The 25,310-nt window shown below is 34.3% G+C and overlaps 1 protein-coding gene across 1 annotated transcript in view; it reads right to left on the bottom strand.

Moving 5' to 3' along the window:
• LOC109820608 (CHD3-type chromatin-remodeling factor PICKLE) overlaps positions 1 to 25,310 on the bottom strand; it is a 56,239-nt gene that overhangs the window by 22,270 nt on the left and 8,659 nt on the right. The window contains exons 5-23 of the mRNA XM_020386778.1: positions 24,187 to 24,467; positions 23,975 to 24,070; positions 23,752 to 23,888; positions 23,445 to 23,660; positions 23,269 to 23,376; positions 21,321 to 21,371; positions 20,784 to 20,883; positions 19,701 to 19,843; positions 19,516 to 19,625; positions 15,389 to 15,527; positions 15,074 to 15,243; positions 14,892 to 14,958; positions 14,688 to 14,813; positions 10,439 to 10,548; positions 10,275 to 10,353; positions 7,276 to 7,485; positions 1,505 to 1,661; positions 1,304 to 1,409; positions 857 to 931 (exon numbers count right to left, since the gene is read on the bottom strand). Of these exons, the coding sequence (XP_020242367.1) occupies positions 857 to 931; positions 1,304 to 1,409; positions 1,505 to 1,661; positions 7,276 to 7,485; positions 10,275 to 10,353; positions 10,439 to 10,548; positions 14,688 to 14,813; positions 14,892 to 14,958; positions 15,074 to 15,243; positions 15,389 to 15,527; positions 19,516 to 19,625; positions 19,701 to 19,843; positions 20,784 to 20,883; positions 21,321 to 21,371; positions 23,269 to 23,376; positions 23,445 to 23,660; positions 23,752 to 23,888; positions 23,975 to 24,070; positions 24,187 to 24,467 (2,481 nt within the window). The remainder of the gene's footprint in view (positions 1 to 856; positions 932 to 1,303; positions 1,410 to 1,504; positions 1,662 to 7,275; positions 7,486 to 10,274; positions 10,354 to 10,438; positions 10,549 to 14,687; positions 14,814 to 14,891; positions 14,959 to 15,073; positions 15,244 to 15,388; positions 15,528 to 19,515; positions 19,626 to 19,700; positions 19,844 to 20,783; positions 20,884 to 21,320; positions 21,372 to 23,268; positions 23,377 to 23,444; positions 23,661 to 23,751; positions 23,889 to 23,974; positions 24,071 to 24,186; positions 24,468 to 25,310) is intronic.

Genomic DNA, 25,310 nt, shown 5'->3' with positions numbered 1-25,310 from the left:
ACGATCTTTACTAATTTACTAACAACAAGTACCGCAATATATATTCAAACAAATTACCACAAATTTAAATATCTCCTTCATATTGTCACATTCATTTCATTCTTCACAAATTATAAGTTCACAATCACAAGCATAATGATGTCACAAATTATCAATAATGACGATGAAAGAAGCCACTGAGGCTTAACAAACAATTTAAAAGTAAATATTTAACTACATCAAGTCTTTACAAAAAGCAAACAGAGAAAAATACTCTTAATCCTTCCACTTAAAGTTATATTGAATTAAGGTATGTTAAATTGAGATAAAACGTGTCATAGTGAAATAATGTACATTATTATTTCACTTGTAATAGCACAATGTTAGGATGTGCCTGAGTTATTTCAATCTATTATATAACGTTTAAGGTTTACATTGAAATAAATATTAAAGCTTATATCAGAATACTCTTAGCATACACTATTAGATATTTAAATAACATATGTTATGTTTAAATAATGACAATGTTTATATCCAAATAAGGTACATTATATTGAAATGATGTACACTATTATTGTCACAACCTATTTGAGTAATTTCAAACTATTATACAATTTAAGGCTTGTTGTGAACGTGGAATAATGAGTTAAATAAAAGGCATTTTCAACAGAGATCCTTACAATAAATGATAGTTGTCCTAACATTAATTATTAACATCAAGAAAAGGGAAGCTTCTATAGATCATTTTTTCCAAATTGTGCAAAGCTAGTTCTAATGCAGTGAAGATGATGATGATACACCATTACAACAAGTTTATCTCAAACATATTAGATAAACAAGATAGATTTTGTCATAGACATGACGAGGAATGACATACTCATGAACTTCTTCAAAACTTTTTCCCTTCAATCGAGGAACAAACTCTTTCCAGTCATAGTCACCAAAGCCAAATCTACAAAAAAGAAATCCATACACAATATATGAGCATATTTGAAGATAAATACTGATGAGAAAGGAAAACATAAAAAAGAAAATATCAATGTTATGGGTGCATGACAATATAAAAGCAGTATTACGAGAGATGCCTCAGTAAATTAGCATAGTATATGAAAATACACTCTAATAAAGAAGGGAAACGCATTATGTGGACTGCAACATATCCTAAACATGCTAAAATTCAACTGCAGTTAACATTTAGATGTGACTAACTTCTTTACTGATGTCACAAGAGGCAAGGAAGAACCACACACAGTGTATGATGACATAAAACAACTTACTAGAATAAATAGATAAAAAAAGAAAGTTGGACATTGAGTTGGAAAACCTCATCAGTGTCTTCAAAAAGGTCGCCCTTTGGAGCTGATTAAATCCAAGAATTCTTAAAGACTTCCCTTCGCCTTCCATCAAAGGAAGTGATTCAACATAATCAGCTGGAATCCCAAGAACAGATTAAACATTAAAGTTATGGCATATTTAAAATATAGAAGCTTTTTATCATCAAAATATTGACTTGTGATAAAATTACCACGAGGTCGTTTCTTTGAAAATCGGCCCCTTCTTCCTGATGTATTTCCGGGTACAACAATTTCAATATCTGACAAATCTTCTTCACCTGAGTAATCCTCATCTTCAGAACTTGCATCTTGTACACCGGCTAGGTCATCTTCCTCAGCCATTGCCATCTGCGTGAATCCAATATGATACATGAGAGAGTGAAAACAACAAGAAAGCTTACATGACAATAAAATGAAAACTTTTTGAAAAAACTAGTAGCAATACCCACCATGTCAATAAATATTACATAAAAGGACTACCTCATGAATGTTATAAGATCAAAACACTTGTATCTAAAAAGACTTGTGGACATCCCTGAAGATTTATATCTCCATTAACAATGATAATAATAAAGCTATAACTGTTCCTAAACTACCAAGTCAGCATTTCTGAATAATGTGTACAGCTTCAATAAATATCAAAGACTAAAAAGTTGGAACAAACTGTTGTAGAAAAAGATCCAATGAGTTTGAGCATAAATATCACATATACGTAAATCATTACTGAGAGTCTAGCTTTGTGATTTGTAAAGAAGTCCAACTTCACTAGGTGTCAAAGCCTAAACGTTCGAACCAAATGTTAAGATAGTTCCTGTTCATTGAAGCATAAATATTGCATACCAATATATCAGCGATCACTGATAATATAGATTCAACAGGGAATGCATGACACAATACTGAAGTCCTATAGGTAAGTGACTTTATCAGGAAAAAAAAACACAGCAATTGCATTTTGCATTCCAAAAACGATTTCTTGTAAATGTGGATAAGCCAATGATTTCAAAATTAGCTAAAGAAATAATATCACTGAGTAGCATATGGATGAGAAATGTTACTAAGAACACCTGAGTATAATTAAGATGCTGACTTGAGTGAAACGTTAAATTGCACAGTGCTTGCAGAAAAAAGATTATCACATCATTCGGGCGTAGTAGACTTTAATCTCTGTTTTTTCCAATAAAGTTGTTTATCATGACAGGTTTCTAAAATTTAGAGATCTCTATTTGTGTCAAGGTTTGGAAAGAAAGCTTCTCCATCTCTTCATTGAGATTATGCCATTAAATTATCTCCCATCATAGAGCATCAGCGAACTTGTCAAAGATTAAAGAGACCTCTATAATTTACATCTAACTGCTACGAAATATTGATGGATAGAAGGAGAGAGACAGGTTGTAGGTAGAAAAAGGATCATTATGGTAAAAGGAAGATTCTACAAAGAGAGTAAGCACAACAAAAGATCAGAGAATGAAAAGCAATGAGCGCGCAAAATATTTTAGTACAGACAGGAAACAATTCCTCTACAACTCAGAGAACATTTTAAATCAGTGAACAACTTTTCACCACAAGCTAAAAAAGCAAAAGATGCTATTCTTATGCTTGGAAAATATCTTGGAAAGGGAGAAAGTACTTGTAACTTATGGCGAGAAATCATTCAGTCGTGACATCAAACTAGAAGGAAACTATGAAAAAATAATTGGAAAATCAAACTAATAGCAAAATGTTGCCAGAGACATCTACCACTGTTGGAAAACTAATGGCACAAACACCGACATCTGGACTTACATGATATTTCAGCAAGTCAGTCGCTAAAGGTGAAGAAATACATCGAGACAACTAGATACTAGTCATATGGAGTACAGAATTAGTTTGACCCACTGATACCCTAGCACACATCAAGTAGAATAGATGTTACTAGCTTTGGAACACACTGAGCATGTCATATTTCAATAACAAAAGGTGGAAGGACCAACTACATTCCTAAGAAGCTTGGTAATGCCTTCGATATACGGGATTAGAATAAATGACTAAAGTACTCAACAAACGATTGATACTAAGAAAATGCTTTATGAGCTCAGAATTAGCACTTTGCTACCAATATATAAAAATAATGGAGATGTACAAAGTTATTCAATACCCAAACTATCATCGTATCAAACTTTTGAGACACAACATGAAATTTTAAGAGGGCAATTGAGCAAAGAATAAGAGATGAGACAAGTGAATCTGAGAACTAATTTGGTTTTATTCCAGGAAGATCCACTAGAGAATAAATTGATAGTATCAAAGCGAATGATAGAGTTATAGAACACATTTATATGCTAAGATGATTGATGAGAAGAGATTGGATCTACATTTTGATATGGTTTTCATTATTCCAGAAAAAAAGTGTTGAAGGAGATGATGTGGTGGGTTTAAGATAAGAAATAAGTATCCAATAGGTATATCAATGAGAAAGTATCTAATAGGTATAAATAATGATAAGCATTGTTTTAAATATCCCCGACATGGCCCGATATATCCCCCGATATATCCTTTTACAGGGCTTGCCGCAACCGATATGGTCTTTAAATATCCTTTACCCGTTTTTTAGCTATTTTGAGTGATAAATTCCCGATATGACCAATATATTAGCCAATATGTGGACCAATTTATCTTTTTATAAGCTTGTTGCAAAATAATATACCGTGTTTGGAATTTTTGGGCGAGATATCAAGATTTTCCCATTATATCAAATGATATTTTGCCCTAAAAAAACAGATCGAATGTTACAACGTTGCTTTGCACTTTTGTTTGTTTTAGAAGGTTGATTAGTGATCCTAAACATATATTATTCATATTTTGTATGCTTAAATTTCATTACATATGTTGAGATTACATTTTAATGCATTATACTATGTATGCAAACATTCATTATGTCTGATATTTACCACATATCCCCGATATTTCCCCGATATCCGCAATCCGATATGAATTTTGACCATCCGATATTTCCCCGATATCCGATATTTAAAACCTTGATGATAAGTTGAATAAAGTAATGACTAGGGTGAAAACAAATGAAGGAGAGATCAAACCGTTGCCTATTGTCATTAATTTACATCAGCTGTCAATAAGCCTATTTCTTTTTGCATAGTTATGGACAAACTTACGAGACATTCAATACAAAGCTCCATGGTGTAATTTGCAGACAACATAATACTAATTGATTAAAGTGGGAAGAAATAATTTATAAATAACGCAACGATAAGAAAGGTTTTAAATGTCGGATGTCGGGTTCATGTCGGACAGCTAAAATTCATGTCGGATAGCAAAAATCGGGGATATGTCGGGGGACATATACTAAATATCGGATTGCCATATCGGATGGATTTTTACTTAATTTTGGTCACCAAGATGGAATGCACTTGTTTTGTTATAGCTTATCCTATTTGAGTTGAGTATTCATCATCAAGACATGAGTTGTTTTCCATTTCTTGAACGGAAACATTAGAATATTATGCCAACAAATAAATAAAATACACATTGTCAAACTAGGGCTTTTTGCATAAAATTAACATGAAGTAAAGTGCCTTGCATAAAATTGACATAAAGTGTTAGATTTTGAATTGATTTCAAACTACAGTTCAAACTTATTGTTTACATCACGCTTTTATGAATTCTCAATTTTGATTTGTAAAGACGAAGACGAACGAGAGGAGTCCGCGGCGGGAAAGAGAGCAATATTTTTTTTCTTTACCCTAATCTATATTATATGCTATCAGGTTACTATGGGAACAAAAGGCTAAAAAAAGAATTAATCAGGTTAGGCTTTTAAGTATTAAACCAAATTCCAATACTTATCAAATCAAAAAAATAAATAAATAAATAAATCGGCTGATTTTTGATTTTTTAGGGCTAAAAATCAGCCGATATGACTGCAATATCCCCCAATATGTTCGCAATATCCCCTGATATGTCCGACATGGGCCTCGAAAATGATATCCGACTTGAAATGGCCATATCCGTGTCGCTCCAGCCTCTGATCCGACATGTCGGCCGACATTTAAAACCATGACGATAAGCTCTCAAATCTAATATATTTAGAATTAGTAGAATAGAAACATAATGGATCGTAATATTAAAAATACACTGAAAAAGAATGAGCATAAATATTGCGGTCAAGATATACCTAGGACTAACACATTCACTATTTATGATTAATCATTCATCAAGATGGTGAAATTGAAGATGATGTGTTTTATCGAATCAAATAAGGATGTTTAAAGTAGAGGGACTTCTAAATATTATGTGATTGTAGAATAACTATGAAACTGAAGGAAAACTTCTATAGCGTAGATATAAGACCAACAATGTTACATGGGTCCAAATGCTAGACAATTAAGAAATAACATGAGAAAAAAGGAGTATAGCAAAAATGAGAATGCTACACTAGGCCAATGAATATAGACTACCAGATAGCATGAGAAATGAGAGCATTCACAAGAGGTTAGAGAGTAGAGTTATGACCAGGGAGACATGCATGATGTCTGCGTAACTTGTCAGATAAGACAAAAATCAATGATGGTAATGGCATTGTGATAGGACAATGGACATTATAACTTGTCAGATAGGGAACTTAACAGTGTAACTTGTCAGATAGGACGAGAATCAATGACGTTATGGAATTGTGATCGGGAAGACATGCATGATGTTAGTTTATGATATCTTTGTTACTTAAATGAACCGTAGAACAAGGTCCTGAGGTGAGGACAATGGACTCGAACAGCTATGTATGAACCATGGCAAGCAAAGGTACTGGCCTGTGCCATTGCAAGTGTACTCTTACCTTAACTCCTCATATACTACATCACGAGGACAAGGAAGAGAGAGAAGGTTATATGTTCATGAGAATGTGAATGTGACGCTTAATTCAAATGCTTACCATTATCTTCATAGAATTTTAATGCTTGATGGGAAACTCAAACAGAGTTCCATCAACCAAAACTGATAATGTTGTGGAATCCTGAACTCTATAAGAGTAACAGTTTCCGACCAACAACAGAAGAAAAAAAGCACAAAAAAGGAAGGCAATTAAAGGTTTTCACTTAACTGTGATCATTGTTTTCATACTTAATTATCTCAAGCATTATGCACACCTCTAAAGTAGCACATTCTGAACATCATAAAAATAACAATGATAACTTTCCCATTGAATCTTTCACTAAGGTGCTCTGACCAGAATAACTTAGCTAGTGGTCAGGAAAATGGTAACAAAATTTTCCAAAAGCAAAAATAGCTTTTGGATACCATTACTGATTCAAGAAAGTTACGTCTACATATATCTGCTCAGAGCAATACCTAATTAACTTGTCATTCTAAAGGCAAAATTTCTAAACTGAATTCTTAGGATAGTTTTCTGTTAAGGATCTCTGCTACAATTTAACATCGCTGTGAGATCTTATGCTTTTGAATCGACGACAACACATCATGACATATTGTCGGACGCGAGTTCTTGCAATATGCTACTACTTACGCTAATAATTCAACAGTTGCCAACAGACGTGGAAGATATATTTGAAAGATGCTCTAGTCTGCAAGAATAAAGACAAATTTCTAAACCATGCACTAAATCAAATGTATATCATCATTTACAGGGAGGTTCAATACGAGCTGCACGCACCGGGACCCGCTGGTTCTTAAGATACATGATAAACATAGGTATCCAGATTCTTAAGACAATCATAAATTAACAGGCACCAAAATTGTGATGGAACAAATAAAAGTTTATGAAAAGCATGCGTGCATTGAAATAGACAAACAAATGCCAGTGGAAGAAAACAAGTATTACTACTTCCAGCTTAATTATAATGAAACTTTATGAGTCATAACCAAATAAAAGGAAATTTCTAAAAAACCTGTGAGAGGACTCATTGGTTAAAACTAATATAATTTATTTAAAGGATAAAGAAGGAAATGCAATTACTTGTTTGCGACTTCTCTTCCCCTTGCCCATAGCAGTGAACTCTTCAACTTGATGGATCTCATATCTGTCTTTCAGTAAATCATCCCAGTAATTTGATCTATCTGAGTTGGAGCCAGAAGCCTTCTCATTGATAGACTTCTTTCTTTCTAACTCTTCTTTGGCAGCTGCAGCTGCAGCTTCAATTTCATCTATATATTCGAAATTTGCTACCTACAAGACAATTTGAAACATAAACACCTCATCAATGAACAAGCAATTTGTCCACAAGAAACATCCCAACATCAACATAGAATAAAAAAATGGAACTGAACTCATAAAGAAACTGCGAAGACATAACAATAGTGAATCATGACTACTGATAATCTACAGCTGAATATTGAATTAAAAGTGTGCATTAGCAAACCAACATGAATGCCCCACATGATTATCAGACCAGAATAGGAATTTCAGCATTTCACATAAATATTAAAACATTAAATTAAAGCTTTAGCAAAAACATTCAGAAGTTAAGAATCTTAACAGTTTTAAAAGCACCGCGCCTTAGCCTCAGGGGCTTGGATTGTATACCTTGTCGCCTTGTGATATGCCAAGCGCTGAAGGTTACAAAGGCAGGCGCTTGAGGCACCAAAGGCACAAGGTGCCTCGTCTCAGCAATCATCTTAGGCATGAGAGGAGAGGGCCCTTTCGCACCTCACCTCTATTTTGAGATTTGAGGCGGCCCTATCTTATACGGTAAGTTACTTTTAAGTGTACTCCATCAAGGAAGTATATTCTAGAAATTAAAATATTATGATAATACTACAATAATTTAGAACTAGAAGGATTACAACTGCAATTCTTTCCCTTGAGAAGTAAGAACATGTCACATGTTGGAAGTTGAAAATTAGAAATTTCACTTAAATAATTTATGGTCGTAGTTGTTAGTTAGTGGGATCCAAATCCTCTCCAGTTAGGTGGTAAAAACGAGAGGGTCAAATTCTCTCAATCCTTACCATCTACATTACTTTTAATGGATGAGATCATGCGACGTAAAGCTTTCAGTGTTATCTTAAAAACCACTATGGTCTTGAAGATCACTAGTAAACTTGAAAACCACTATAATCAAAACCAATGTTTGTGGAAGTGTCTTACGTGTCATGACCTCATCCATTGGAATTGAGATAGTAAGGATTGAGAGAATTGGACCTCTCCAATTACCACGTAATTGGAGAGGATCTTAATCCTAGTTAGTATACAATATTAATGAGTAACTAATTTATTTAAATAGTTTGTCTTGTTAGTTAACATAGTTTTTGAGTTTGAATATTTGGTTGCAAATCATTTTTATATTGTGATTTATTGTAAACAGATTTATAATAGAAATAAATTAACAAATGACCTTCTTGCAAGTCTCAGTACTAATAGGAGGGTGATTTGACAATGGTTGGGTCTCCGAGTCTGCAATTCTAGCAGTGAAAGGAAAGGTTGAGAGGAGACACTCAAAGAGAGAGTAAGAGGTCTTTTCCAAGTTTTGAAATAATCACATCGGTGTTTGATCTTATTTGGATTTGGATTTTAGGATTTAACTCGATTCTCTTTTACCCGATCATTTCTTCAACAATTACATCATATGCTTGTTTTTGACGTGGTCAGGTCATCTTAAATAGCCCATGCTCTCTTAGGCACCCCCCAACACTTAATCGGCGATGCTCAATTCTGAATTGCAAGAGCCAGGTACCGTCTCCGCCTAGGTGGACACCCAGACTGTTTTTTAACAACGTGATTTTATACTACTAAAGAAAATTTTGTGACTTTCATTAAATTAGATGAATTGCAACACAAATATTACATAATTAGTAGCATGCTAAATAATAACATATGGGAACACTACTCCATTTGACTTCACACTTTATTTTCGCCTCAAGTAAATGAATTTTGTACAGTACAATTAAAATCTTACCACTTCCAAGCACCTAGGTGGGTTTGGATGACAACTCCATATGTTGCATGACCTAACTGCATGACCAAATAAGCTAGGTCAACGAACCTGCCAACCAGTGTTAAGGTTTTAAAGGCAGGTCCTCCCTTGCTCATCGTTACCCAGGCCAACAATTTGGCACCAACATGTAGAGGTCAAAAAAAGGATGATAAACAGTAAAAAAAATTGTTCCTGTGGGACTATTTCAGAAATTTTAATGCAATGAGTGCCACTAAAATTTAGAGTTAAAAGCTACATGACTAACACAATTACAGAAGAAAAAATCCTAGATGGTGTTCAGAGTGAGCTTCTAGGTTAGTTTAAGTTCCTAACGAATAAAACTTATGTGATAGATCCTCAGAGACTTCCTTTCTTGCCTCGGTTAGTAGTTCCATTTGATAAAGAGCCTATTCCAATTCCAATTAGAGATAAAAGAGCAGTAAGATCAAGATTGTCTCATTACTTCTACTCAAATATCTAAAAGTTGGGTATTCTTATAAAAAAATCCCTTAAAAATCTTTCAAGATTTGTAAGGTATCAACTTCGATCCAATAATAATAAAGTAAAAAAAGAATTTATTGTTGTTTAGGTATCTCCGAATTCAACCTTCTTTCAAATAATTTCATGTTTGATGTGCATAAAAGATAGAGGGAAAAGGGTAAGGATTCCAACCTCAACATTTACATTCAAAAATATACATATCTAACAGCCAACTTCTTGGCATTCACAAGCGTTCTACAGAGACCTTTCAATGTGGCCCAAAGTTAATATGAGTCCAAAATGCTACATATGCATTGTTAGCATACAGCCCACAAGTTTAGTGTTCAACTACACAATAAAGACCTTTTTTTTTTTGCTTTTAGATTACACCTGATCCTGACATTGTATTGGAGTAAAGTTTGAAAGGATATTTAATAGTTTATAACAACAAGGATATATGCTATGAAAGCAAACCAAATAAAACAGTGATAATAAAACATATCATAATATTAGGAACAAATTTATTTCTCATAATCAAAGAAAGAAGAAACCAAAATAGAACCTTAAAGGCCTTCAAGAGTCCATCATCCTCTTCATCGATCAAAGATTCCTCCCGATCAATTTGATCACGATCAAGTAGTCTATCAGAAGGTACAAATGTACAATGAAGATCACTTACAATAAAATTATATATTCAAATCATGAATTTGAGAGAAGTAAAGATACCTTTCAATAGCTGCATCATCATAGTGAATTTGGCGTGTTCTACCACTTTCATCGTTTTCATCAGCAAACAGTTCCTTTGACCCATATCTTATAATGTCATCCAACTCCTCCTAAAAATTACAGTACAGAACAATTTAAAGCCTTATCAGTGAACCAACCCTATATAATTTTACAACATCAGATTAAAATTTTTCGGCATAGGAATTTCATGGAAATAATTGTTAGAAAACTATATATGGTCTAACATAAAACAGACAACACCTCTTCAGTTACAAATCTTTTTATAAAAAAAGGTATAATGGTGATACTCTACCGTCTACAGCGCATACATTTGCTAAACATAAACCAACTATGTAAAAGATGTAAAAATTTAAAAACTGACCTAATTAGTAATTATGCTACATGGACAGCAGATGTCCGACGTGCTGTCTATCTTAGAGTGAACATTCAAAATCAAATATTGTAATATATTATTCTAAGAACATTTCTCCCTTAGATCCTAATATCTAAGATCATGGCATGGAATCAGTAAATTGCGAGTACAGGATTACAGGTAAGCTTGGCAATGGTAAAGTAAAGCTTTTCACACTAGTGTGGTAAGACATTTCCACAAAAGAAGTAAAAAAATTGAAAAATAATGAGAAAACTTCAACAAAGGTGTTGCCAAAGCAAAAATCGACAAAAAATGAAGCCCTGGTCAAGAAAGAATTAATAACCGAGCCATCTAACTAGAATTGAAGTAAACAATATATAATATATATACGAGACAGAGTTCAAATTAGAAGTGTAACTGGTAACTGAAAGAATCCAACACTCCCTATAAAACTAACCGCAGACTTACCACAACTCCAGGTCTAACCAAATAAAATTACAAATAAACCTTACTACAAAAAATAAAATAGAATCCATAACTTAAAACTTTTAAATAACTCAATTCTTGACCAGTTTAAATTGACCAACATTCAGTTCCTCTGCTTGGGAGAACCACCCTTGAATTTAACTTTTGAAAGTTTGACCCCTCAAATGGAGAAGTGTTGGCCCCACTAAGCACATAGTCTTTATTATTATTTATAATAGCAATGTGTTTCTCCATTTGGTACATACATGTTAGGGAATATATGGGTACTAGCCGTTTTCAATGGGTTTGGTCATGTACCTATCTTGAGATTGTAGTATGGTTATTTGCTGATTTTTGGGATTCTTTGGGTGAAGAGCAAGGTTTTAAATATCGGCCGATAATCCGATATTATCCCCGAGTTATCGCTTTTGGGAGCTTTCCGATAGGATAAGTTAGAATTTAAATCGGTTATCTTTTTTTGGGTTTATCGGTGATAAAGGTGATTATTAATTGATATTAGCAGTTTTAAAAAACGGAATTATCAGGCCATACTATTGGGTTGTGTGGGTAATGGGCAGTTTTTGAGTGTACTTGAAACCCAACACAACCCGTTCTTTATAATAAAACTTAAACTCGATTAAGTAACCCTAATCATCTGTTCTCTCCCCCCTCGTTTGTGCGGTTGTGCCCACTGCCTTAATCCTCTGATCTGCGTTTCTCTTTGGACTCCGTCGACCTTGACGCTCGCCTCTGCCGACTTAGACGCTCGCCTCCGCTCCTCTTTGGACTCCGCTGACCTTAACGCTATTGACTTCGACCATTCGACACTGCTCTCTCATCAACATTAACTTCATCGACTTGACGACTCCGATTGATGCTGTGCTCTGTCCATCAATGCCATCATCAACTAATCTGATTGACTCGATGACGTTGACCGACGTTGAGCTCTCCATTGATGCCGAGCTCTCTCCATCGATGCCATCATCAAATGTGACTTCGACAGTTCGACTTGGACTCTCCATCGATGTCACGCCCTCAACACAACTTCTGAAGTTGTAGCAACAAATAATATTCACTATTCAGTTGGTTTTTTCTCTAGTTATTTAGTGAAGGTTGAGAGAATGAAAGCGGGGGGAGGAGTATGGTTAGATTACAATTTGGGGTATTATATTATATATACGCATTATACGGTATATTAATCCGATAAATACTACTTATCCCCGATATATCCCCGATTTTCGCTTTCCGATAAGGATTTTGGCCATCCGATAAATCCCCGATAACCGATATTTAAAACCTTGGTGAAGAGAGAGGAAAGATAATGCTCTAAGAAGAAGAACTACACCTTGGATTGTTATAGTTCAAGGAAGAACCACCTCCTACCAAGTTCACGAGGAACGGGTTTGAACAATTGGCTGCTTTAACCTCTCATTAGTGATGCTTAAAGATCATATCCACTCATGATCCTACAGGGTTTTCAAGATGAAGATACAAGGAGATAAGAGATTTAAAATTCAATTGAAGTTCCCTACTCTCCTCAGGCATGTGTCTAATAGACTTTCCTGAAAGTTCAACTTGGTTGATTAAGGGAAGAAGAAAGTTTGTCCACATTCTCTACTGCTCTGAATCACTTTGGAAGGCCTTCAACTAATTAACAGTGCATCAGGCCTTTTGGCTAGCTCCGCAACCTAAAGTACATGCTTCCATTAGGCCTGCTTGTCTTTTCTTCCAGGGCCTCCAAAATAGCTCAACCTCCACCTTTTGTCTATGCTTAAATCTGTTCAATGGTTAAATTTGTACATTGGTGGCTAAACATTTAAACTAAGTTTAGTCTATGTTTAAATTTGTACATGCAGTGTACAACTAGCAAGATAGATTTTTGTACAAGATTTTCGTGAACTCTTTCTAGTAAATGATAAAGTTGGTCAATTGCCTTAGTTGCTTATTATACCAAGTATCAATAAAATTTGGATCAGTAAACATTTTCCTGAACTTTTCTGTGATGTTATCTCAAAGGAGTTCTTTTGTATAACCATTATGGCTCCAATTCAATTGTCCAACCAAAAATTGGACAAAAAGAGAACTTCAAGGTTTAGTGTATTGAAAGATAAAAAGAATTAACACATTGATCACTACACACACACAAACACACATATATTAGATTCCATTTTGAAGTTTTGTTCTTTTATGATATTCCTTAAGCTGAAATTCTAACTTCATGCTCAGATTCTAATTATAGGGCCTCTATATCATAATTTATTTTGGTACTTTATTTGAGAGCACCGTGAAGTATCTCTAATCTCTATATTCCAAAAAAGTTCAGTCTAAGAGGGGAAATTTTCAAACTGATCTTTCCAAATGTGCAATCTCTCGTCATAATAGTACACTTGCAGAAATATATTACTCTAAAAAATGCGAGAATAGATAATTGAGAATTTACAAGCAGGTGATTATTGGATCTGTATAGATTTGATAACACTCCTCAAGATTTGAATAGAATTAGATTTAGATGGATTACAATATATGTTTACATGAGAGAGAGATTCAAATATATTAAAAATATAAAACTTCATGTCAGGATCAAATATAGCCCTGCAGAGGGAAAAGGACAGGAACAAGGCTATATGTTTACATGAGAGAGAGATTCAAAATTTCAAATATATTAAAACTATAAGACTTCATGTCAGCATCAAATATAGCCCTGCAGAGGGAAAGGACGGGAACAAGGCTCAAACTTTTTTTTACAGAGTTTGTACAGATAGATTAGCAGGAATAGGTATGATAAGGTTTTTCTGCCTGTTTACATGAAACAGAACAGGTATAGCCAATGAGTTTTTATAGCTACCCATTACAAATTTTTGAACAAGAGGCAACTACAAGTAAATTAAGTATATATTATGCATCATGTTTTGCGCCAGACTTTCAACTGCTTGCAGTCAGTCAATTGATGGATGCAAATAAAATTATTAGATAATCAGCAAGCACTGTGATATTTCACAATCATTTTTCTAAATAACCTACATATGACTTAGAAAATTGCATTTGTCAGCTAGCTAAACAATTATGTTCTGACATTTGTGACAATGTGGAATTTGTTGCTACATTTGAGCACAGAGACATTACAATAGAGAGAGTACATTTCATTTGAAGTTCCAAAATACCCTTGTGGTAAGGGTAAACTACTTTGCCCATTCCTGCCCTATTTATTGCCACCCCTGAACACAGGAAACATTACACTACCTGTGAAGGCCCAATTTAGCACGACATAACACAGTAATATCATCAATAACACAGCTACAGTAAGATCACCATGATAAAAAACAGTAGGACAATGGCATTTATAATTATGATGTGTTGCTCCTGACCTATAACATCTTAGAAGTATAAACTTAGAGAAGCAGCTTAATGAACCTGATTAACAGTTTGTTGTGCCTTAAGCCGACCAACAACCAGATGCTCTAAGATCATCTTCTTCTTTGTCATTTGCATCATTCTTTCTTCTATAGTTCCCCGAGTAATGAGTCTATATATCATTACCTGTATAATAGTAACACGACTTAATAATGTTTTCTCAACATGCCTGTGTAAACATGTATATCATTGACTTAGTCAGACCTTATTTATTTGGCCTAATCGATGGGCTCTGGCCATTGCTTGCAAATCTGCATGTGGATTCCAATCACTGGAAAAAGGTAGAGATAGTAAAGCTTATGAAAAATGAGCTGCTACCAAGAGCATTTATATATAAATAACGACACATTGGACTTACACGGTCAAGATTCCAAGAAATTTGTTACCTGTCGTATATGATAACGGTGTCAGCAGTTGCAAGATTTATTCCCAACCCCCCAGCTCTGGTAGAGAGTAGAAAACAAAATCTTGTCGAATTCTTGGCGTTGAAGCGATCAATTCGGATCTGTCTTTCAGCTCCACTGATCTTGCCATCAATCCGCTCGTAGCTCCATTTCTTGCAAATAGGCAGAAGAAACTATTATCTAAATGCTAAAAACTTTTGGCAATGCTAAAAACTTTTGGCACCATGAAATCCGGAAAAGCAAAATATTTACTGTAATAATTAAATGAAAAGCAGGGTAGGCAGGGCTTCCTAGTACCTTGTAACTTAAGTAATCTTCCAATAAGTCCAGCATATGCTGAAATTGTGAATAAATAAGCACTCTATGTCCTTTCTCTTTCAACTTCACCATCATCTTATCCAACAACTGCATTTTTCCAGAAAATTCCACAAGTTTTCTGGAGGTAATGTATATATGTAAGTAGCACAACTCAATAATGTCAAATTGAAATGCAAGTCCAAAATGTTTAGCGACATGATATCCTAAGTTACTGACCTAAAGAAAGTAAAAGAAATTCCACAACAATACTACAATTCTAGAAGCTTTTTTTGTTGGATGGTGTAGATCAAGATAGCCATAGGAGTGCTTCAAATGGAAGTTAATTAAACTGTATGAGAACGGTGAAAAGATAAGAAATAAGAGCACATTGGTAGTCTAATCAAAAAGGTAAAATGAGAATTGATTTAGGTAACTTGTGCATGTGTGATGGAGCGCCAAAGGACTGACGGTACCTATTTGTTAGACTAGTAAAATCGATAAGAAACAAGGATGTAACTACATAAAGTAGATCGAGAGCTTCTTTTAGATAACATTTTCATGTGAGAAACAAGCAAATCAAAATGTAAAGAACATGCACTTCCCAAATGCAAATTTCTAACACTTTTAAGTTCTTTGTGTGGCTCTTCAGTTTAGTCATAAAACTACTGACACCGTTACATATCATGAGAAAGAATGACTGAACTTTATTTTCAATGTGATTTTAAATTTTCATCGAAGGCTAAATCATATTTTTGCGTCTTGTTTGGCTAGATTTGGATTACACTTTCAAAGTTTTTAAAAGACTAATTCAAACTTTACATTGATACCTAAAAAGGTCTGATGATGTCTGAGATTTGACTAGCATTCCTACCTGTGTTTTTTGCTTCTGAAGTTTCAGACGGTGTCGTTTGATTAGATTGGGACCTCATTTTTTGAAGTTTTATGAAAAAAGAGTTGCATAAATTTTGAATAAAACTGCAATAATTTGATCTTTTCTTAGGTTCTTTGATCCTTTGCTTGAAGACAAATAATCATTTAAAGTTACTCAAACCAAACATTAGTCTGGTGCAATAAACATGACTTGCAATGTTACAATAAAACCGACCATATTAAGCCATTGAGCCCATCAGAAATCTTAATCAAGGGCTCCTGAAGCAGTATCTTACTATTGCCATTAGTAAGTTAAACAAATAAGACGTGCAAAAAATTAGGCTATTCCTGTTTGTTCAATTATGTGATTTACTACAAGCTTCGACTTGTCAAATTTTTAATGATTCCAAGCTAAGCATCTAAAAGAAGCTCTCCATCTACTCCTAAAATGCCAGAAATATATCAGCCATTTTTTTATTGGACGACATTAAAATAGCTGAAACCGAGATGTATCAGCCATTTTGTAATGGCTGACAATGGCAAGTACTAATTCCAAAACAGCGCTAAATCTTCTTTTGCCGATACATACAAAAATGAACGGGAAATTATTGATTTTGTCTGTAGCAACAAAATCATCAGAAAAAAGCTAAAAAAGAGTGTGAAAGCTAATTCTAACATAATTTTAACTCTGCAAAGACATGGAGAAGATTCAATCATTAAATATACACATCCTCAAGATGTGAATTTCTACGTCTACAACTTTCCCTCCCTTACCCCTACTTAGATAAAATTCTAAGTAGGATTCAAAGATCAGAACTTTTCATTCCCAATAGAAAACAACAAAGAAACAAGGGGAAAATCAAGGCTGAGATCTCAAAAACACTCTCAAGCTTGTTTAGCACCTGAGGCAATCAGAGATTGAAACAAAATCATAAGCATTGTTTTAAATATCACCGAAATGACTGATAAATTGGTAGATATGTAAGACTTGCTACAAAACTATATGGTTTCAATATCTTTTACACCTTTTGGCAATTTTTGGGCGATATATCGCAACTTTCCCCATATATCAGCTGACATTTCAGCTTTAAAAAAATAGGAACCAAAAGTTTGCAATATTGATTTGGACTATTTATTTTTAAAAAGATTGGTTAGATTTATGGTTCAAATGAGATCTCCTTAAGTAAATAACCAGAAAGAAGAATTAAGGCTCAATTGAGAGAAAATTCTTTGAAAAAGTTGTGCAAAACTTACCACATTTCTCCATGGCTCCATTCTTTGTGCATGAAAATGTAAACATATATGGTATATGTAAACATAATCCGATATCACTCCTTGATATTTATACATGATATGCAGGTAGAAAGAAAGTTTGATATATGCAGGTAGAAAGAAAGTTGGGTTTATTACAAAGATGATTAATAATCTGTAGTTTTACTAATACCATATTGTCCTTGTTTAATTCAATGGCTTATGATTTCCTCAGAAGTCAGTATACATCTTTTTAGTCAAAATCATATGGTCTCCTAGCTATGTAGCTGCACTTCTTTAACTTTAACGCTCAAATCTACTATAATCAAGTTATTTGTATAATTTCTTTATGGAATTGGGTATTTCAATGCATATACCAGGCGTAACATCAGTTTTATTATGCACAAACAATACAAATATGCGAAATTGGGTATTTCAGGGCATATGACAGCCGACCATAAATCCTCTTAACAAGAGAACTTGCATATCTAACTCCAATATGTCCAACGAATATATGTTTCAAGATTAATGTTTCATAACATCTTCACATTCGAAATCCAAATTTACATTACTGGTCATAACATATACGTACATCATCAAAATCCATATTATAGAAAAACTCCAAACCCCCTAACATATAATATGACTCTTACTTTAAATATACAATTACAAAAGTCTTAAGAAGAACACTTTGTAACCAATGTATAACTGCATAGAATTGATTACAACCAACGTTCTAGTTCACATCCTCAAGGCACGTTGAACTCAATTTCTCAAGACACGACAATATTAAATGTTGTTTGTTTTAGATGTGAGCTTTCCACATGCTCAATAAGTACTAGGCAATCAATAATTTATATAAAGAAAACCATGCTTGTAACAAAGTTATTATCTGCATTTGGAACAACATTCTTGTCGAGAAATTAAAATGCCTACAACCGTCTATTTGGTCCATGCTGCCTACAGAGATGATCAGACTGTATCATAATATCTCAACTAGATCACAGAGAATGGCGATATGCCTACAACATCAATATCCACGTGATAGTCCTGATACGCATGTGACTTTTTTTTTATCAGCACGACTCACCAACTAACAATGCTATCATTTAGAAAATTCACATGTCATGTATAGTCTACAATAGCAAAACCAGTTTTCCAAATATGTTAAGATCAATAAGAATAAACTTATTTCTACAATGGCCATGTTATATCTTAAATCATATTTTTAACACAAATTTCATGTTTGTGTTGCCATGAAAACTATAGTGATAACATTTTCGTGAGATAAACAAGCAAAAACAGGAGATATCAATGATCATTTATCATGCAAATAACATTACATATGCAACACAAGGACACAATCAGAGATTACCTGAGAATTCATAGTAATGCGCAAAATTTTTAAACTCAACCTTTAAGCTTTTAATCTGCTGCATGGCCCATTAGTCTTGACCTCACCCATTCAAAGACTTACAGAAGATGTCCGATGGTTGACCACCCAACTAATTGTCACTCTTCTGTGCTTTTTACATGGGTTTGCAAGTGTTCTTATGGGTGGTGTTAAGGAAATTGGGCTTTATTTCAGATTTGGACTATTGAGGATTTATTGACAACTGAGGTTTACAGGTTGGCCGCTTAGGTTAAGACCCCAAGGACTTAAGTGATGATGGAAGCCAATTCCAGAAATTTTAGAGGGAGAATCTAACTGATCAAAGTTTCTTGCTACCTACATCTGTTGTAAAGATTACTCTTTTCATCTCAGAACTTCCTCAGGTTCTAAAATTTGTAAGATTCTGACTAAGAAAAATTGAGAAACCTTTGAATTAAACAACAACAATATGGTATTAGTAAAACTATAGGTTATTAATCATCTTTGAAATAAAATTACACTATAAAAATCACTTTTCTCCTAAACAAGCTACATGGTATCGTATCCAACAGACAGAAGATAACAACATTCCAATTACAAATAGAAGTTACTGATTAAGCAAAGCACCAGTCACCTTAGACCTTCATCCACGTCTGCGGGTTCGACATCTGGTTCTACACCTTCTAACATGAAGGCATGGCAGCAAAGCTTTCGGAGCTCCATAACAACATTCATGAGTGATATCTAAAGGATGAAAGCTAACTAGTTATTAACACAATACAGCAGATAAAGAACCTCAATTTACGTGCTAAATTGCACCTGTGCACCACCACGACGAGCTAATATCTGGTAGTTTCGAGTAAGAATGGCCTTGTAATATTCTTTCTGTTTGCTACTTAAATCCACACGTAAAATCAGTTCCTTCTTAGGTGGAAGATCCTTCATGACATCTTTCTTGACTCCTGCAGGTGCGCAAGAGAATATCACCAAGTTAGGATGTTATCCTAATGTCGAAAATCGAAATGAAGAAGTTAATTTCATAATCTACATAAAACAAGAGTGAATTAAAATTCAGATACTTCACTTAAGATTGCTAATTTAGTATATTAATATATTTGGTATAAAAATATATCCCAAGCAAACACTTGCAGTGTTTAACAGTGAAGCCAGTCAGAGGGTTGCAAGAATCAGAATCCATGACTTATGGGGCACGTATGAAGAGCCACGGTTTTTTTTAAATGTCAAAGAACCACTATATACTGCTGCAAAGGGATAAGCAACTGAATTGAATGAAGAGATAGAACCTCAAGGGATTTTCATATTTCAAATACTCAAAGAACTTCTCATTCCCAATAGAAACAATAATTATCTAGACTTCACAAAACCGCTTTGAACTGGAAAAGAAAAGAATAAACCTTAGAACACAGGACAAAAGGAAAGACAAGTAACAGCTACAGAGAAATAGCCGAAAAATTCACCCAACCGAATGAATCCTTTTGATACCAGATTTTGGGGGTGGGGGAACAAACATGCTAGAACCAATTCCAAACATCCTACAAAAAATGCACAAGTGACATCCAGAACACATTTATACACCATCATAAACACACAAAATGAGCACCCATAGAAGGATACGAGGCAACAATTGTGATGAAAATAAAAGTGGGTCTTTACCAATACTACATGGGGAGTAATTCAATAAAAATTGGTAAAGCAGATGATTGAATAATTTTTGTGGAATGTACGTATAGAATGTGCAATACACGCCTTCCATACCAATGGGAAATATCAGATACCTCAACACTCAAGAATTCATAAGCTTAAACATAACAGAAGGGCATAAATCTACTTGTTTTAGCAGACTATACTTTACCAATAACGAATTAAGTAAAAAAATAATACTTCGGAGAAGGTGCGGCGCCAGCATCTTGTGAAGCCTTGATATTTGTTCTTCTTGATTGATATCCTTGAATTCCTTTTGAAAGTCCTCTATGCTTTGAAACTAGAAGAATAATCAACCACATAGACTAACATTAGGTGTTACATATATTTGCACACAAAATATCACACCTAAGCATGTGCCACCAAGAGAGATATCACTTCTGGAAGCTAAATTATATACAATGCAGTTCTTTTACAAAATGGCAAACTATGATATACCTAGGAAAACGTCAATTCTAATTTTAGCTTTCCAATTGATGACAACTCACAATTGAGACACCCATAAATGCAATTGCCAATTATAAATATATGATGATCTTCAGTTGGCTAAGTAACAGATAACAATAAACTAGATATAACCACACAACTGAATGATGATGATTCACAAAATGGACTAGATGCAAATAACATTGGCGCCAATGGATGTTGCTTTGCAGAAATATTATAATTTAATGTACAAGTGTGTTCATATCAAAATAAAGTAGCAAAAGTACTAACCTTTCCATCGTCGAGAAAATGCATGAGCATGAATAACTCGTCAAGGTTATTCTGAGAGAATGAAAAAGGCAGTAAATGAGTTTAAAGGACTTTGTAAAAGGTCAAACATTAATGATATTGATGAAGTATTCGAGCTTCAAACAAACTATAAAGTATTCACATCTTAGACAAAAAGGTATGGTTGTACCACATAAAGAGTTTGACGAATATCAAATAGCATGTCATAGAAGAAATTTGTGAAAAGACTAAGTGGTTAATTTTGTCCGTTTATTAATGTTTAACAAGTAACACTTTCAAAATACTCTAAAATAATTGATTAGTTGAATGTTGTAAGAAGTATAATAGCAAAGGATCAATCATTTGAACCCCGATATCCCCAATGTAGCAGATATATTGGCAGATATATTCTTTTATAATCGCCGCAAAACGATATGGTCCTAATATCTTTTCTCAGTTTTTGGCAATTTTAGAGTGATATATCTCTGACATGATCCGTATATCAGCCGGTATGTTAGTTGATATATCCTTTTATATGGCTCGTCACAAAACAATATAGTTCACCAAAATTCTTTAATATTATTAGCGAATTTCTAGCTTATGAAGTTATTTAGCAAATGCTAGCACACCCTTTTCACTAGGTAATTTTTTACAATTTGTTAATGATCCTAAACATATATTATTTACATTTTAGTATGCTTAGACTTCATTACATATGTTTAGATTATATTTATATTTAGAACATTATAGTATATATGCACATCATCAAATAGGGTACTCTGATATTTTCAACATATCCCCAATATCAGCAACCCGGTATGGATTTCGGCCGTCTGATATTTCCCCAAATAGAACTAAATTCTGAAGGTATTACAAAATAATGGACAATGGACCTCTCTGTTAAGCACTGTTGCATACAGGTGCTTCTGCCGTTGTTTTTTTATTATAAGTAAGGCCTACATGGATTTATCTAAAAGTGCCTCTAACAGAAAACTTTGCATGTAGTTTGGATTTTTTTTTTTTTTTTTGGTTCTTCATAATTTAACTATTTTACGAGAACGATGGTTATCTGAAATAAATTTGGTAAAAGAAATTTTGATAAGAATAAGATGCATCAAAAAGTTTAGATATAAACCATGACAGAAAGAAGGAAATGTTTCACTAGAGGTCAGATTGTGGAAAGGTCACACAAGAGGAGAAAAGGAGAGAGAAAAAAGGAGGGAGAAAAGGAGAATGCATGAGTGAGCTTTCTATGTTTCCAATTGACAAGTCCAAACAATCCTTTATCAAATCACGGGTCACTAATCTATGCTTTACAACAAACTTTTTTCCTCAAATCACACAGCCAAATTAGATAACAGAATCTATTTGCTTGAAAGCGGTGAAAACACATATCTCATCAAAAACTTAAGTACACTCATGGCTTGGAGATGAATATAATAAACATAGCAAGTTCATAGACATCAACCCTTCTTAGAGTCCTCAACCCAGAAGAACCTTGGAGGATCACACTTGGTTGCATGAATACATAATCTATGAAGTAGGTTCCTACCTCCTTGCTTAGCTACTAGGTTCTGTAACTTCTACCCTCTCCTGATGTTTTATTGGCAAGGAATTGGACGCCAACCATCAAAGAGAAATCTTCCACCGTAATTCTTGATATGAATAGGAAAGCTATAGATGGTAATAACAATGATGGTACTAAAGTAATGGGGGAAAAGTATTAGAAGCTAGAACTAATTTCAACTGGTAATGACCATTGCATATCATTGACACCAGCAGTAAAACTTACAGTAAAAAGTTTAAATGTCTCTTAATGAGGGTTCGAGCAAAGTATCAGTTCTTAAATTCCCAGCAACCTTCGAAGCCAAAAAAGCAACATGACCCAAGTTTTTGAAACCTTTAAAGTATTTCGATAAGTGTCAAAGCCTTAAAAGAAAAGGAAACGAACCTGAAGAGGGGTTCCAGTCAAAAGTACCCGATGCTTAGTTGTATACAGTTTTAGTTGAAGAAACAATTTGGAATCTTTATTCTTAAGGCGATGCCCCTCATCTACAATCTAAATAAAGAAGAGGGAGTATGAATCAGAATAGAATATTAGTTATAGAATAAAGAGGTAACTATTACCATAGATTCCCACTCGATTGGTTTCAGAGAAGATGAATCCATGTTGATCATTTCAAAAGATGTTAAAAGAACATCAAACTTTATTCTCGCTTGCTTGCTTGGGGAAGCATCCTTCGAAGCTTTCTTTTTCTTCTGCCCCTTTTTCCCCTCTTTTGGGTAGTAAAACTCATATTGTCTGGCAATAGCACGAGCTTGAGCAGATCCAGCATACATAACCTAGTATAGGTTTAAATCGAGTTATAGCCATAACAGTATCGAAATAATCAGCTGGATATACTTCTTGGGTAGAATTAAGCTCCTCACTTACAACATTCAGTTGAGGGGCCCAAGTTGCAAACTCGCGCTCCCAGTTTCTCAGTGTAGAAAGTGGTGCCACTACTAAGTGAGGATATAGGTTATCTTCAAAAAGAGAAGCAACAAAAGCAATACTCTGTATTGTTTTGCCTGTAGACAACAGATAAGCATATTACATTTATAAATTTTAATATAAGATTCTTGAGAAGAAACAGATACCACAATTATATGCATACCAAGGCCCATCTCATCTGCAAGGATCACATGTGTTTTCTTAGACCATGAATAGCATAGAAAATTTAAACCTTCCAGCTGATATGGATGTAATGTCCCTATAATAATCCGGAAAACAATTAATATTTCAAAATTTAACCAAATTAATTAAAGCAAATAAAAACAAAAACCATAATAGACTTCATTATCAGCATGAGATGAAAGGTATGCATACCGCCAGAAAGAAACTCAGGGGTCTGATCATACTGTCGAAATTCTTTTTGCTTATTCTTTATATCCTTCGATTCCCGACTTGAATTGAGCTTTGAATCCTTTGCATCCTGGGTTATATTCTTAGTTTTACCAAGAGATCTCTTTCGACGCCTAGATTGAATTACCTTAAACTTTTCAATTTGAGGTTGGAAGGCAGAAATGTCAGATTCGACTTCCCACGAACAGTTCTCATAACCAAGCTCCTTCCATTTCACAAAATACTCACGCTCATCTCCAATTTTTCTGAAAAAAGAATCTATACCCATCAATAAGAATACCACGAGAGAACTTCTGATGCAGCAAAATAAATAACGAGAACTGACAGTGCAAGCATGTCATGTTAACTAACTCGTGTAACTCCTCCAACTTTGAACATTTTTCCTCGTATGCATACATGATTACGCGCGAAAATGTGTTTTATTTGGCTTTTGGCTTCATCGATGCCTTAGAATACAACTCCCTACAAAATGAAAATCTATCATCTTTTCCCATCTTCTAGAGTGCAGAAGAATTCAGAGGATTGAAAGTGGTACTCAGGCTTAAGGAAAGCCCCTCTTTCTATAGTTTTTCCAGCCGAAACTTTGGCACTTCAAGGCTTGATGTCAGGATGATAGCCACTAGTAAGGTCTAGCCAAAACTATGGCACTTCAAGATGTTTTCACGCTCCATAAATGAAAATATCTTGATGGGAAAAGGCACACATGATGACGATGACGATATTGGATACACTATTAAACATAAGCAATAGATACATACATGGATGCCTGTTTCCAATTGTTGAATGAAGAATATGCATGATGCATTTATTTGCTAGGCAGATGGCCGAATACTGAGCACATGCATGCATGGAGAATTTGTGTCGAATATAAATGTATGCAGTATGTATTAGTTAATAAACAAATGTGTGCAATAGAAAGATAGATGGATACTTAGAGAGATATACTATATGTGCATGCGCGGGTGTATACTATATAAACACAGTTGGTTTGAGTCCTGTTACAACCTTGCAAATGCCAACATCATTGCACTACCTCGTAGATCTATATGCTGTTATGGAATTACTGAAATCTTGAAACTCAATTCCGG

This window comes from Asparagus officinalis, chromosome 8 (genome assembly GCF_001876935.1).
Source record: "Asparagus officinalis chromosome 8, Aspof.V1, whole genome shotgun sequence".
NCBI classification, from domain to species: domain Eukaryota; kingdom Viridiplantae; phylum Streptophyta; class Magnoliopsida; order Asparagales; family Asparagaceae; genus Asparagus; species Asparagus officinalis.
This window is presented reverse-complemented; position numbering and strand designations above follow the sequence as displayed.